Raw genomic sequence first — 16,243 nt, 5'->3', positions numbered from 1 at the left:
TACTAAATAATTTTTAGCACTCCTCAGTGCTTTTGGGGTGTCCTCCCTAATTGTGCATTAATATTTCTGGCTACCAAATAATTTTTAGCACTCCTCTGTGTTTTTGGGGTGTCTCCCATAATTGTGCATAAATATTTCTGGCTGTCAAAAGTCATATCTGTCAGCAGTATCTACTAAATAATTTTTAGCACTCCTCAGTGCTTTTGGGGTGTCCTCCCTAATTGTGCATTAATATTTCTGGCTACCAAATAATTTTTAGCACTCCTCTGTGTTTTTGGGGTGTCTCCCATAATTGTGCATAAATATTTCTGGCTGTCAAAAGTCATATCTGTCAGCAGTATCTACTAAATAATTTTTAGCACTCCTCAGTGCTTTTGGGGTGTCCTCCCTAATTGTGCATTAATATTTCTGGCTACCAAATAATTTTTAGCACTCCTCTGTGTTTTTGGGGTGTCTCCCATAATTGTGCATAAATATTTCTGGCTGTCAAAAGTCATACCTGTCAGCAGTATCTACCAAATAATTTTTAGCACTCCCCAGTGCTTTGCGCTCAGAATGGATTTAAAGCAGTCCACATATGATCAGAATGAGCAACCAGGTACTGTCACCAGTTCTGATGTTAATGTTCCCAGTACGTCATCTGGCCAAGGCGATGTCAAACAACAGAGTGTTTCCAAATTAGTGCAAAAAACAAAAAACAAAATTTTTTTTACTGTATTGAAGCGAAAAAGAAGTGTAACTGAGCAAAAGTTAAGTGACAATAAAAAAAAATTGCAAGCATGCCATTCTACACACGCAGTGGCAAAGAGAGAATGAAGCCTTCACCTTTGGCTATTAGTGGCAGATCCCAAAAAGTTACCCAGCCTACAATTGGTGCACAACTACTGTTACGCGTCAAAGCCGAGCTGCAAGATAACAGTAAGGCATTAGAGGAGAATGTTTGCTCTGATTCACAAATGACAACAATCCCTGTAGAGAGTCCATCCAACAGTGGGATGTCTAATCGTGAGCATTCTGCTGATGTGTGCCTTAATAGCCCGAGTGTAGCCGGTGATCCCCAAATTGAGGATGCCACTTTGGAATTAGAAGAGGATGAGGGGGAGATTTGTGTAGGCGACGAGGGCGCTAATGATGATGTTGATGATTATGATGCAGACAGATACCAAATTGCCTTTCTCAATTTCTATTTATATTCTAGATTATATAACGGCTGAATAGTTTTCTATTTTACTCCTAGTGGAGAGAGGATCTGATGCAGACAGATACCAAACTGCCTTTGTCCATTTCAATTTTTATTGTACAGTCTATAACGGCTGAATTTATTAGTATTTTATACAAGTGGAGGGGGGCCTAGAGAGACAGAAACCAAACTGGCTTTCTCCATGTCAATTAATATTGTACAGTCTATAATGGCTGAATTTTTTTTTTTTTTTTTAAAAAGTCGAGGGGGGCCTATAGAGACAGAAAGCAAACTGTCTTTTTCCATTTCTTTACATATTTAAGTATAAGTGTAGGGTGTAATATACATCCAAAGACGATGGCTGCATTGCCAATATGCATAGATGGAGAGGAAGACAATCTGTTTTGTGTGTAGAATAAATGAAGGCCTACCAACAAAGAATTAAACTGTTTTTTTGGATGATTTATTACCTCAACAATTAGATTACTTATCTCTAAAACAGTTGGAGCACTAAATTGGGTTATTTTAGGCACAAAAACATGGATTTTCCAACAAAATAGCAAAACAAAACCAAACAAAACCAAAACCAAAACCAAAACACGCAATGGCGGTTTTGCAAAACCAAAACCAAAACCAAAACACGCAATGGCGGTTTTGCAAAACCAAAACCAAAACCAAAACACGACGATAATCCAGATCCAAAACCGAATCCAAAACCAAAACACGGGGGTCAGTGACCATCTCTAGTTTCTACTCTCATTCCGTGATGGATAGTGGACCCGACCTAGTCCGCTGTACACTGTCCCATGGCTAACCCTACAGTATAATATAAGTAGGCACTACAAAACTCAGATATTTAGCACTTTAAAAAGTCTGGCACCTGTGGCATATTTTGTTATTGCTTTATCAAAAGGAGGAGACACTGTGATTTTATGTTGGGTGTGTGGTTCGCTTTTAATAGCAATCCAAGAAAGTGCATGTAATATAGAACTGACAGGCAGGCTGACGGTGAGGAAAAGATCAGTTTTATACCAGTTAGTTTAGTCTTAGGTGGAGCTGGGTACTAGGAGAATCCGCCCAATGAAATGTTACTTAATTAATCTCAGTTAACTCCTGCAGTAATACTAATGAACAGGTCAGAAATCATTCATATAAGTCTAAAATGCAGTATCCTGTCTAACACTAAAGTAGTTAAGGATTATTTTTCTGGACTACCCTGTAATAATTATCATATGCATCATAAACAATCTACTACAATTCGGTAAATCTTACAAAAAGGTATCATTTCCATACATAGGATTAACTTTTATTTATGTTTATGCACTTCTCATGTGCGTATCCCCATGTGTCAGCCTCTGATTTGATTCCGACATACATGAATTATATATATGAATAGCTTCGGGGCTCATACTGGCACCACTGGGACACTGGATGTCATGATAATAGTAGAAAGTCATAAAATGATTGCTGTGGAAGTTCAAGTCCCAGTGAACCCTGATAATTTACGCTGACCACCACAGACAGTGGGACCTGATCTCTGGCAACTAATATTCTGTATGATTACATTTACATCTTTTTTTTCCCCCGCAAGCTTTACTACTATATTTCAGCACACTAGGCCTGTAAAGAGCATTAGGGCTGGGAATAATGAGAGATAGCTCTGTCCTGCTGAGTGGTTATTGTTCTGGACATGCTACCTGCTGGATAATCTGAGAAATAATGATGGGATGGGGACATTTTTTTTTAAAGAGTTTCTATAAGTCTTTACTTGTTTCATGTCCACTTAATGTGCCTGAAAACTAACATTGGTAACAGCAACTTCATGGGGCCCTCCTATTGTTAACTAGAAGGGAAATGTACTGCCATAGGGGTGTGACCATACCATTGGCGGCGTGCCTAGGAGGTAAAGAGCGCAAGGCAATTTAATACATCTTCATTAGAGGATACAATCGTTTGGTGCTACAGGGCTCCCGTAGTCTAGGGAAGTCTAGGGAAGGAGCCCTTCTCCATTTGCTGTACTTGTTAAGTGGAAACTTTTGTAAACCCTTTGCAGCAAGCAGTAAATCCATATCACAGATGCTTTTTCTTTAAATTAGTTTCTACCATTTTTATTTTCTAGAAACCGTGCTTTACAGAACATTTTGATTTTTCAGTTAGAGCTTTAGTGTGCTAAAGATATAAAATATGTCCCCTTTTTCATATGACCAAACGCTGTGATCATCACATGTGTTTTGTGGAAACCACACCAGATAAATATCAGTAAATGGCATCCGGAAGGCAGTTAAGTTTTTGTTTACCCATAAAACAAAAAAAGCCCGGAAAGAAGAAAAACCACTTAAGAGGCTGTCCAATAATTACCCAGGCATGTGAGATATGTGTGCTAACTTCTCTGGTATCACAGAGAGACTTGATACTGTACAATTCTGAGTTCTCTGAGCTTCAGATGTCAGTTTGTGTGTAATTAAAAGAGAGGATGTGAGAAATGGTTTAAGTAAGCAGGGTTTGTCTTCACTCTGTTTCTGTATTAATGATCAGTAAAACATTTGAGTGTTAGAAATAAGAGAAATAATGGTAGATTGTGATGTGATACTGGGGCACATTTATCAATGTTCACAAAAAGTGAAAAATAGTTTTCAATCTTTATCGCAATGATAAGGATTGAACTATTTCTCAAATTTATGTACAACCCAACACAGAAACAGCAGTTCCGATAAACTGCTTTCTGTGATAAAAAAAATCACACTTACCCCGCCTCTTCGGAACGCGCTGTCTCCGGATCTCCTCCTCGTCCTCTTCACTTCTCTTCTTACTGCAATTGCGCACAAACATCTAACTCTGTCTCTGCAACTATAGTTGCATAGAGACAGAGCGGTGAGTGACAGGGCGGGATCATGTGATCCCACCACTCATGCGCTGTTTTTCGGAACTTGTTAGATTGCAGCCAGGAGCAGTCACCATACTATTGAATGGTGACTGCTCCCAAAAACGAAGTAGAATGCAAAGCAGCAGATATCCACGATATCTGCTGCGATGCACCCTTCTTAAATATGCGGGACACACAGAGGGATCTGAATTTCACAGTAAGTGCACGATAGTGCATTATCATTATTTGTTAAATATCCCCACTGTGACCACTACACATAATAAAATTTATGGAAAACTTTTGTGGATTTCTCAAGTAACAGCAGAGGATGAAGTCATCTCTCAGACACCCTTTTATTTTTAATCGGCAGTGAGAGATCTTAAATGCACAACTCGCTCTTAAAGGCCTCAGTTTACCTCAGCATATCTTGTTCAGGTGGTTTTCAGTGAAAGACAAAATACAATGAAGAGAATTGTTTTACTATGTTACAAAAAAAACATTTTTTTTATAATAAATTATATAGCATTTATTGGTAACATTAACAAATATACATGTAACCCTTTCAGGATCTTTTGAAAACAATAAATATTTTTATATACACAGATCAGCCACAACATTAAAATCACCTGCCTAATATTGTGTAGGTCCCTCTTGTGGCGCCAAAACAGCTCTGATCCTTCGAGGCATGGACTCCACAAGACCTCTGAAGGTGTCCTATGGTATCTGGCACCAAGATGTTAGCAGCAGATCCTTTAAGTTGGGAGGGAAGTGGTGCCTCCATGCAGGGCCGCCTTCAGAAAAAATAGGGCCCAGTACGGGCCCCCCGTGCCACCTGGGCCCCCCCCCTCATGAGCGCCCCCCCCATGAGCAACACATACTTTCATACTTACCTGGGGCCCGCCGCTGGTCTCCGCTATTCTGTCTTCAGCCTGGCTGTCACCGTGACAGCCAGGTACCACGATCCGATCGCAGGGGTGGAGGAATCATTCTCCCTGCGATCATGTGATCTGTCACAGGCAGAGCACATGATCGCAGGGGGAATGAATCCTCCACCCCTGCGATCGAATCCTGGTGCCTGGCTGTCACGGTGACAGCCAGGCTGAAGACAGAATAGCAGAGACCAGCGGCGGGCCCCAGGTAAGTCTGTGCTAAGCTGTTGTACCGGGCCCCCTGGTGAGCCCGGGCCCGGTACAACAGTACCCCCCGTACCTCCCTGATGGCGGCCCTGCCTCCATGGCTCGGACTTGTTTTTCCAGCACATCCCACAGATGCTTGAGAAGATTGTGATCTTGGAAATTTTGAGGCCAAGTCAACACCTTGAACTCTTTGTCATGTTCCTCAAACAATTCCTGAGCAATCTTTGCAGTGTGGTATGACACATTGTCCTGCTGAAAGAGGCCACTGCTATCAGGGAATACTGTTGCCATGTTGGGATGTACTTGTTGTGCAACAATGTTTAGGTAAATGGTGCGTGTCAAAATAACTTCTGCATGAATGCCAGGACACAAGATTTCTCAGCAGAACATTGCCCAGAGCATCACACTCCTTCCGCCGGCTTGCCTTCTTTCCATAGTGCATCCTGGTGCCATCTCTTCCCCAAGTAAGCGACGCACTCGCACCCAGATGTCCACATGATGTAAAAGACATGATTCACCAAACCAGGCCACCTTCTTCCATTGCACCATGGTCCAGCTTTGGCGCTCACACGCCCATTGTAGGCATGGTCGCTCTGACCAGTCCGCAGCTATGCAGCCCCATAAGCAGCAAACTGCGTTGCACTGTGTGTTCAGACACCTTTCTATCATAGCCAGCATTAACATTTGTAATTTGTACTACAGTAACTCTTCTGTGGGATTAGACCAGAAGGGCTAGCCTTCGTTCCCCACATGCATCAATGAGCCTTGGATGGCCATGACCCTGTCGCCGGTTCACCGGTTGTCCTACCTTGGATCACTTTTGGAAGGTACTAACCACTGCATACCGGGAATACCCCACAAGACCTGCCGTTTTGGAGATGCCCTGACCCAGTCGTATAGCCATCACAATTTGGCCCTTGTCAAAGTCGCTCAGATACTTATGCTTGCCCATGTTTACTGTTTCCAACACATCAACTTCAAGAACTGGCTATTCACTTGCTGCCTATTTTATCCCACCCCTTGACAGGTGCCATTGTAATGAGATAATTAATGTTATTCACTTCACTTGTCAGTGGTTTTAATGTTGTGGCTGATCAGTGTATATACCAAGCAGAGTAAAAAGTCCTAGCTAACTACAGAGTGGAAGGAGTCATTTTGTAGGCTGAACTTAAGCATACTTGGCAACCTTAAGAAGTGGGAAGCGCAGGGGACCATTTGCCAAAAGTCCCGTTCCCCCTCTGTGAAATGCCGTCAACGCGTCACAGTGCCAAAATGGCACGATTTGGGGGGTGGGAACTGAGGCGCCCTTGCCCACTTTACTAGGAAGTAGTTGGGATTCAGGAGAAAGGCTTGCCCTCCATAGGGTCTGGGAGAACTACACTAAATTTGTGAGTCTCCCGGGTCCTTCCTGTTGCCTGAATCAGAACGTCCATTCTTAGTACTGGACTAACAAGTCCATCCATAGTAGTACTAATTAAATCTGTATGAATGGCTTGACACTACAATGAAAATAAGCATGAAAAGTGGAAATCCTCTCCAAAACAGGTAACAGGGTGTTCCTCGGGAGACCTCCTGTTTGCTATAAATTCAGGAAGGGAGATGTTGTCTCAAAGCTGAAATCACTTTACACATTCAGAGTTTCTTACAGAATACTACAGAAGCCAATAAATTGCACTATATGTGCTAAAATACATACAATGTCAGTATTTAAAATTCTGTCATAGTATACAAATGTTCTTATACATATGTGTAGTTAATTCACGTGGACTATTTTACAGGGAGTCATTAAAAAAAAGAGTAATACAAAATGTTAGTTTTGGTTGGTACGTAGGACATAATCTTGAGCGATGCCTGTTGTGTTGACTGCAGCCATATTTCTGTTCCATGTCTCTGGGTTGATTGCCCAGGAGAGGCTTAAAAGGTGCAATATCTTGTACCTATCTACCACAATCTAGTAACATATTTAACAGGCATCATTTGTTTTCTGTACTGAATGAATTACCTGAGGCATGAATTTAAGATTCTCCTGAGAAACACATTTTATACTGGTGTGTTTTTTTTACAGTTTTTATTTATGGGTTTCTTTCTGGTGTTAAGGGACGGTGAACTCTGCACAACCCTTCAGAAAGGGGGTGGGGGACAATTTTATTTATTACCTGACTTTACTGTACAGGGTACTAGATTAGGTGACCTGTGACCGATCTCTCAGATGACCAGTAAAAATAATATATTAAGAACTATTTTTGTCAATTTTGCGTTAACAACTGGGAAAAAATGTGTGTGCCATTAGGATATTGACATATATGTGATGTGATGGGAGTAGCCATAGAAATTATTTGCCTCATACATGCTTGTGTGAATCATAGCTCTATATCCATTAGTTTAACCCTCTTAGTTGTGGAAATCTCCCCCGTCTCTGAGCAAATCATTCAAGTCACAGACTTGGATTGAGTATATAAATGGGAGACCTACTTGCAAAGATAATATTCCTAAACCATACTATTCTATTCTTCTCCCTTCACATCTTTTGTTTTCTGGCAGTTAATTATTTGGTAAAATCTTATTAAAATATATTATTTTGAAGTTGTAAATGTATATCAGTTTACTTTAAAGTAGCATTCCCCATAGAAGGTTTTTTTTTCCATTTAAATAGCAAGTTAAGTACATTATAAACATGCCTTTTTCTTAGCTGTGTAATATATATATATATATATATATATATATATATATATATATATATATATATATATATATATAATGTGTGTGTATATGTAGATATGTGTGTGTATATGTATATATGTGTATTTGTGTGTACAATGTGTATAATGTAATTTTCCTGTTTACAATGATTTTCGTAATTGACAGTAATAGTTAGCATCATATGTCATTGTATCATCCACACTTAGAAACCATCATAAAATCTCCCACCCAGGAGACATGTAAGTGTGTACTATTATTATTATTTTTTACTTTTCAAACAGGGCAAAGCATCAACCCCAGTATGGCTGGTCTGATTGGAACTAATGGACCCCACAATAAACAACCCTTCATGGTGGCATTTTTTAAAGCCACTGAGATTCACCTACGCAGCATTCGATCAACAGGTGGAAAGCAGCGGAACCAAAACAGATCAAAAGCACCAAAGAGCCAGGAGGCCCTTCGAGTGGCAAATGTAGCAGGTGGGAGGCCGACATAGTTGTAAACTTCATCTGTACTCAACAAAATGTTGAGTACAAGACCTACCACGGCAAGAGCGGCACAAACTGCACAGTTTAGAGCTAACTTCACTTAAAACATATTATCTTATATTATTAATACATACATTACAAGGTTTCCTTGGAAGTCAACTCCAGACAAAGCAATGTTTTTAGAGCAACCTCTGTCACTTTAGCTCATAGAACAGCTGGGGTTCAATGTCTGGGGTCCCTGCTATTCAGGGTATGCGCTTCCTCTTAGTATTTCTGACACTTTTTTATGGATAGCACCAAATTCGGTTGATCCGACTGGCGTCTAATCACTGATATCGATGCAAATGTGTCAGAAGTGCTGAGGTTCAAAATTCTCCTTCCAGTAGTGGTCAGGGGTTTTACTGTTAACTTGCACTCAGAAACTTGAGAACATTAACTTGCACCTAGCTAGATACGAACGGCACATACAGTGTCAAATATGTTTCATTTGCTTTGGAATTTTAAGATTGCTTAGAGGTTTGAAATTGTAGCCTTTTTTATTGGATCAATTTGTCTTTTTGGTTTAGTGTCCCTTTAGAGATGTCTAATTCCTTTCTTATAATTAGTTTCATATACCCTTATACTTCTATAACTGAAAACACGTGTCTACTTTAGATTATTAACCTTCTTTGTTTGCCCTGGTGTCACTGTAGAGAACAGCAGTACGGATCAGAAGCAAGCCTGCAAGAAACATGAGTTGTATGTCAGTTTCCGGGACCTGGGATGGCAGGTGAATTATTACACATGACATGATGGTGCATATTAGCAGAGTAAACGAGAAGTTGCAAACATTCCATTTAAAATATATTGCTTATCTAGAAGGGGAACTAAAAACTATTCTATTTTAGATTAGTTTGTTTTTCTTTTTTGTTGTTTTTTTTTGCGTTTAAAAATCTTTTTCATTTTTTTTTCATTACAGTTAAAGGACATTTTTTATTTTGCTCCAGAACCTTCCCACACCCGCTGTATCTTATCTTGCACCTTGCTACTTTATGGGCAGATTCATACTATCATGACAGTTATTAGCATGGCTTCGGGCAAAATGGTCCAGAGTGTGCGTACTAAGGAATTTTGGCTGTAAACTCTAATGGGGAGAGAGTGGTGTTAATGTTTCTCTGGAACGAGCTGCATAATATGGTGGTTTTATTCAAATAAACAAAAATAATCCAACTCGCCCCCAACTCGCTTATTTTCGGTGCCCAATTAACCTCGGAAACTTTAATGATTCTCTATTTCTTATGGGAATTGAAATTAATTAGAACACCCAGCAAGACTAAGAGGTAAATTTATTAAGCTGCAGGTTTGAAAAAATGGAGCTGTTACCTATAGCAACCAATCAGATTCTAGCTGTCATTTTGTAGACTGTTCTAAATAAATGATAACTAGAATCTAATTGGTTGCTATAGGCAACATCTCGACTTTTTCAAACCTGCAGCTTGATAAATTTACCCCTAAGTGATTTAATGTATGCATCAAGAATCATACTTCATATATTGTGCAGTAAACATGTTTGGAATCAAATTAAGTTAGCCAGAATATAAGACAAGGCCCGGCTCACTTTATATTTACGACAAGTCATACTTGTAGTGCTGAGTTTAAGAGTGGAAAATCTCCGGCTTTTTAATTATAATTTTCTATTGTACTATTTACTTGATTTTCTTGTGGGTAGATATATATGCCCACCTTGGATATAACCTTGACAGTAGATTCTGATCCTGCCCATCAGGAAGGACATCAATGCCAGGGCAAAGCTCTGGCTGGCTAAACCAGGTCCTCGGGCCCCCTTCACCCCATGGTCAATCAACAATTTTTTTTTTTTTAACTTAACAATAAAAGACCAAACAGGTGGTAACAGATCACCCTCACTGTAATCTGCCACTAAATTTACCAATAATTGAGACATTCACTAAAAGCCCCATTGTTGCCTAAGAAGAGCTGTCAGATTGAGCTGTTTCAGAGCAGGGAGAAAGAGGTTTTCAGCCCTGCAGGACAGGAGCCATCCTCTCTATTCACACTGCTGTGGATGTGAGGTGTGTACTTCTGTCAACTACTGTCTAATCAGGTGCCACATCCACCCTCCTAATCGAGACCACCGCACTGATAGCTCTCTTGTTTCCCAGCTCTAACAGAGAAATATATCACAGAGGGACTTCCACAGCTACACTGGGATGGCAGTTATTAACACAGTTGTTTGCCCCACCGCTTTATTATTTTTAAAATGTTTAGTTTTGTAACTGGTTATATGGTTAAGTAATGATGCGTTATGTTGTACATTCCATGCAGGATTGGATTATAGCCCCAGAGGGTTATGCTGCATATTACTGTGAAGGAGAATGCGCCTTTCCCTTAAACTCTTACATGAATGCTACAAACCACGCTATTGTGCAAACACTGGTAAGATTTGGAGGTTTGGTGATTGAAGATAGAGATCTGATATAGACATGGTTAAAATTTGCCATCAAAATTGTGCAGTTTGCTCAGTGAATGTGCCTTGTAAACTGCTGGCTGAATTTCTAAGGAGTAAAGGCTGGGATATCCAACACACTGGGCATGCAGAATATAAAGATTGCGGGTCTTACTTACTAATAAAGTTAAAACATGCAGTGACTTGTTGTATGCAATCTAACAATACTTTTGGACAATCTAGTGAAAGTTAGACAATGTTTGTTGCACCTGACCACAAATATATCTAGGAAATCTTGTAATGGTGCCAATGTAATATGTTAATCACATTGCCATCTTAAAATACAAGAGCATCCTCTTCTTGTCACAGTGGGGAAATGAGTGTGGTTTCATTGGTTGTATTATAAAAATCTAAACAAAAAGATATATATACAGCGCTGAAAGAAGATTTCATATAGTGTATATCAAACGATACTATTGTATCTAATTGATAAATTATATATATAAGTATCCAAGGCAATGTTAAAACTATTTAATCAACATAAAAAACTTCCTTAACAATAAAATATCCACACATAAATGAAAGGCAAATAATGCCTCGCAAAATCAGTTCACTATAATAATACTGTAGTTATAATAGTAAAAGTTCATAAATGAGACATGATTTTGACCCCTATTGCTATCGCTATTTCATTGGAACGGATTGTTTGTACCAGGAACTAACTCGGTTGTAATACCTACCATACGGACCTCTAACAGGTGCGCTGATTTTGCGAGGCATTATTTGCCTTTCATTTATGTGTGGATATTTTATTGTTAAGGAAGTTTTTTATGTTGATTAAATTGTTTTAACATTGCCTTGGATACTTATATATCATTTATCAATTAGATACAATAGTATCGTTTGATACACACTATATGAAATCTTCTTTCAGCGCTGTATATATCTTTTTGTTCAGAGCTTTCTATTTGGGGATATGACACTATCCCTATACAGCTGCGTTTGTTGCTTCCATATTAAGTGTGGAAATTTTGGTTTAGTGCCAGGTGATAATTTTGTTTTGTGTATTATAAAAATGAAAGCTTCCTGTTCTAAAACTTTATATCTTTACAGGTTCATTTCATAAACCCGGACATAGTTCCAAAGCCGTGCTGTGCACCCACACAGCTCACCGCCATCTCCGTCCTTTACTTTGATGATAGCTCCAATGTAATACTTAAGAAATACAGAAACATGGTAGTTAGGACCTGTGGATGTCATTAAACGTGAATGTTAGGAGGCATCTTCACTCTCAGTTGTCAGTCTGTTTTACAATGGGCCTAGAGATGCACTACCATGTGTGATCAGAAAAACTGGATTTAATTCTTCTGTTTAGTAGGGGTCATCTTTTTACTCATATTTTGACAAAGCCAAAGTTCGCCTATTGTTCTCGGCTAATCCACCCAGCTGTCTGTATGTACTCAATAAGCAGTGACCCTTCCACTCATTTTGAAAGGGGAATCCAAAGCCGTCTATGGAGGACAACTACATCTGGAAATAAGGATAATATCATACACGTATCTCATTGTATTATGATTGCAATTTGATTTTTTCATTAGCATTCCGTTTCCCAAACTCAACATCTCAAAAATATTAATGAATTAGAATCTAACAGTCACTCTTTGCTTTGCTCGTTGAAACCTGAGACGACAGCCTGATGATAATCCAGCGAGATCGCAGAAGAAGTTGGTTAAAGATGAGCAAAATATATTGGAAGATGAAACCTCAACCAATGAAACTACAGTTGCTTTGGTCATTATAATTTATGTTACATGTGGATTAAATCAGTTTCATAACAAACTGTTCATCAAATGCTTGATGCTGGACTTTATGGTGTAACAACTAAAATGTACAATATTGTCAGATGGACGATCCATTGCTGCCACCACTCCACTTTGGTCTTGCGTGGAGCAGCTACTCCCAGACAAGTTTGGCGACCGTTGACCTTTAACAGACCCTTCTGACCTCAAGGCGTATTGATACGTATAGAGACAATTCTAGACAAGTTGTTCTTTTTTGTGAAGAGATTTTATTTCTGTGTGACCATATTCAATTCCACAAAATGGTTTCTTGCAAAACTATGATACAGATTGGAAATAAATTGATCTCCTTACCACCATGGGTACACAGTTCAGTTTTGTTAATGCATCAGAAACTTTGACAAAAGCTCAGGACTGTTAATCAGTAATGGATCATGGTTTTGAGACTTAGATTAAAATGGAAATATTCCTTGGAAACGGGGAAGGAATCTTAAGCCACATAGGTCAGAGATTGTAATATACACAATATGTCACACATACCAATATTAAAAAGGCAATCAGGAGGCCTAGCAAACTTCAGGCTTTTATTAAAAAATATATTTATTACCCAAGCATTGTAAGTCACTTGACTAATGCAACTAAACAAAATAAATTTGGATGCTAGGATACCCCTGTGTAATTTCCTTGTTCAGCATGTAACTCTATTTCCTAAATCAATTAAATCAAAGAATGTTGTAAATGATTATTTACCCCCAGAGAAGCGCTGGAATAGAATATAACAGAGTTGCAGTGATTAATATGTGGTCCACAGGCTGTTATACACTACATCTATGCCTGCTCTTGGAGTTCTCAGGGATGCTTGAATAGTGCATTTGTGGCACTTTCTCTGGTTGGCAGGGCATGCTTGCTGTTTTATTTCCACAACATTAATGCTGAAATAGTATAAACCTGAAAAGAGACAATCCATGTTTATCCAGTTACTGTGGGTCTTCAACATGCTTGTCGACTCTCCCGGAGTGTCCAGGAGACTACAGGAATTCGGGTCGGTCTCACGGACTCCTCGGAGAGGTGGCGATTCTCCCGCATCTGGCCCACTTCAGTAAATTAGCCCTGGAATGTATGCGAGGAGGTTTGCGTCATTTTGGCCCCGTCCCTAGTGATGCAATGCTTGTTTGGGGTCTTTTTTGTAAAAAGACCCAAAACAGGCATTATATCACCGGGGGCGGAGCCAAAATGACGCAAATCGTGAAGCCCCGCCCCCACGGCCCATACACCTCTCCTGCCATCTAGAATCTCCCGGGCCCGGCCAACATAAGGTTGTCAAGTTTTGTTTGCAAGTCTCTGACAACCTCCTGCTGTAAAGCTGCTCTTTTGATGTTTGAAGATTTGTAGGCCTGCTGACTGCCATGTTACTATTGATATCAGTGATAAAATATTTATATTTTCAATCTCAGTTCTGTGGTTAAGTAAAATATAAATAGTATCCTCACTTTGACTTTCTAGAAATTAGAATCATCTTTGTTTATCAGAAAGTAGTCAAATGACATATGTTCTACATCTTGCTGATTACAACAAGGGGACACACATTTCTTGGAGATGTAAATCATTTATTCAAACGTCATTTATGAACTGAAAACTATGCAAATGCACACAGCTTTTCATTTTGCAGAAATGCATCTGGTTGTCTACCTTGCACGTAGCGTTAGTACATTTCTATCCTCACTCTGAGCAATGTAGTACAAAGCAGCACAAACAAGACTTATCCATGTAATTAAAAGAATCTCAATGTCCCCTCACTCTTATGATTAATTTAAGCCATAAATAAGGTTAAACAGACATATTTTAGGTTGGACTTTGATGTGATGTCTATACTCTTGCACAGTGCAACTACTTGCACTTCTAATTTGCGGAAGGGTCTCCTGAGTGCAGGCGAGTAGGTAAGCTTCTTGTTGTGCGCAGGGTAAACCATATAGGTGCATCGCCACAAAACCAGTACGTTTTGCAGTGTGCATCGGCTGCACTTTGCAAATGAGGCCCACTGTCTTAAAGATGTTTACTTGCTGTCTATAAGAGCATCATCTAAGGTAATCCTTGCCATTTATAAACTTGTGATGGTTTCGTGTATTTTAATGAAGCATTTCAAGCAATAGGAACCACTGTGTTTTCCCTCAGACTAGTACAAGAGGCGAGGTCCCTCTCCAGGAAACCTTGTCATTTACTCATTGCTTCAGAATCCAGCAATTACTTTCACTTGGGAATTCTGATGTACTGGCTGTACTAACATGCTGTTACAGCCTATCTACGGTATATTTGAAAAAGCCAAAATCTAATTAGAAAAGGTATACTTCACTATTCTTAAATCGATGTGTAAAACATCACTTACTATTACTGAACTTGTAGCATTTTATATACATTTTATATAGTAACCTTCGTTTTAAAAGTGAATTCAACCAAAACTAGAAAATAATAGTTTTGGGTGGAATTAGAGGATACGTGTTAATGAAAAATCTCATTTATCTCTGCTCCCCCAATCCTTCGATTAGAAGAGTTCCGCCATGCCAGTGGTTCCAAGCTTTATGATTAACTCATGTGGGCGGGTCTGTGACATCACTTCCTGCTCAGGTCTGCTAGAGGCAGCATGGGATCTGCCATATTAGGAAAACGGCACTTTAAGTTTTTGGTGGAATTATCCTTTAATACTTTAAATGTGGTATAAACCTTAACAACCAATCAAAAGTCTAGTAAAGTTAACTTGTAATTGCCTGAGAAATGAATTAATATGATGATGGTCATCTTATGGGTTACAGCTCACTTACTTTCCACAGTGTAAAGTGGACCTGCTACATATAGTTGAATGGAACCAACTAGGTCAGAAGCTCAGGTTTGGTCCTTGCTCTGACATACAATAAATTTACAGACGGGAAATTAACTTCATCCTTATCTGAAACTTTATTGAAATTTCAAAATATAAATAAGAGGTACGGAAGGAAAAAGGGCGCACAAGGAACAGCATAGACCAGGACTAAAGTACAGTCAGTAGTTAATAAGTACATAATAATGCCAATATTCAGATGCAATCATGTGAAATTAATCGACAAGCTTAGACCAAATATGGACAGACCTCTGCTGTGGGGGATGTGTGGCCAGGGGGGTAGAGTGATGCACAAAGGTGTACTGAGAGACTTAGCCATTGCTCGCAGCTAGGTTGTTATAAACCAAAGTTTAGTGGTAGTGTGCTCCGTGATATTCCAACCAGGGAGACGAAATGGCCACAAATTTGACTGGAGACTTACAGATGATGCATGAGATGCCCATTGTATTAACATACCAAATGTTATCTAGTTTTGAGGAAAGTGAGGGGAAGGTCTGGCTTTTTCCAACAAAAATCAATCTGAGTAGGTGGCATTTAATATGTGCCAGATTCATTTCTAGGTGTGTTTTTCCATGTCCTGTATAGATGTTATACCCGTTTTAATACCATCTGCACTGCTGCCTGACCACCCGCTGAAGGATACCGAGAAGGTTTTTACTGGACACCCCAATATTATTTTTATCAGGGGAAAACTGAGTTAAACATTTTGTTATTTTGAACTTTTTTGTAGCAGTTAAATAAATAAACAAAAATAAATAATTC

At 39.3% G+C, this 16,243-nt stretch overlaps 1 protein-coding gene across 3 annotated transcripts in view; it reads left to right on the top strand.

Moving 5' to 3' along the window:
• The window catches only part of BMP7 (bone morphogenetic protein 7), a 97,383-nt gene that overhangs the window by 66,802 nt on the left and 14,338 nt on the right, over positions 1-16,243 (top strand). Inside the window, exons 4-8 of one of the 3 annotated variants that reach the window (XM_075176486.1) lie at positions 8,161-8,358; positions 9,060-9,136; positions 10,690-10,800; positions 11,924-12,075; positions 12,465-12,965. In XM_075176486.1, the coding sequence (XP_075032587.1) occupies positions 8,161-8,358; positions 9,060-9,136; positions 10,690-10,800; positions 11,924-12,073 (536 nt within the window). In that variant the 3' untranslated portion in view covers positions 12,074-12,075; positions 12,465-12,965. Of the gene's footprint in view, positions 1-8,160; positions 8,359-9,059; positions 9,137-10,689; positions 10,801-11,923; positions 12,966-16,243 lie in introns of those variants that run through there. The other 2 variants (XM_075176487.1, XM_075176485.1) reach the window with 2 other exon arrangements.

Source organism: Mixophyes fleayi, chromosome 6 (genome assembly GCF_038048845.1).
Source record: "Mixophyes fleayi isolate aMixFle1 chromosome 6, aMixFle1.hap1, whole genome shotgun sequence".
NCBI classification, from domain to species: domain Eukaryota; kingdom Metazoa; phylum Chordata; class Amphibia; order Anura; family Limnodynastidae; genus Mixophyes; species Mixophyes fleayi.
The sequence above is the reverse complement of the archived record's forward strand: the minus strand, read 5'-3'. Positions and strand labels throughout refer to the sequence as shown.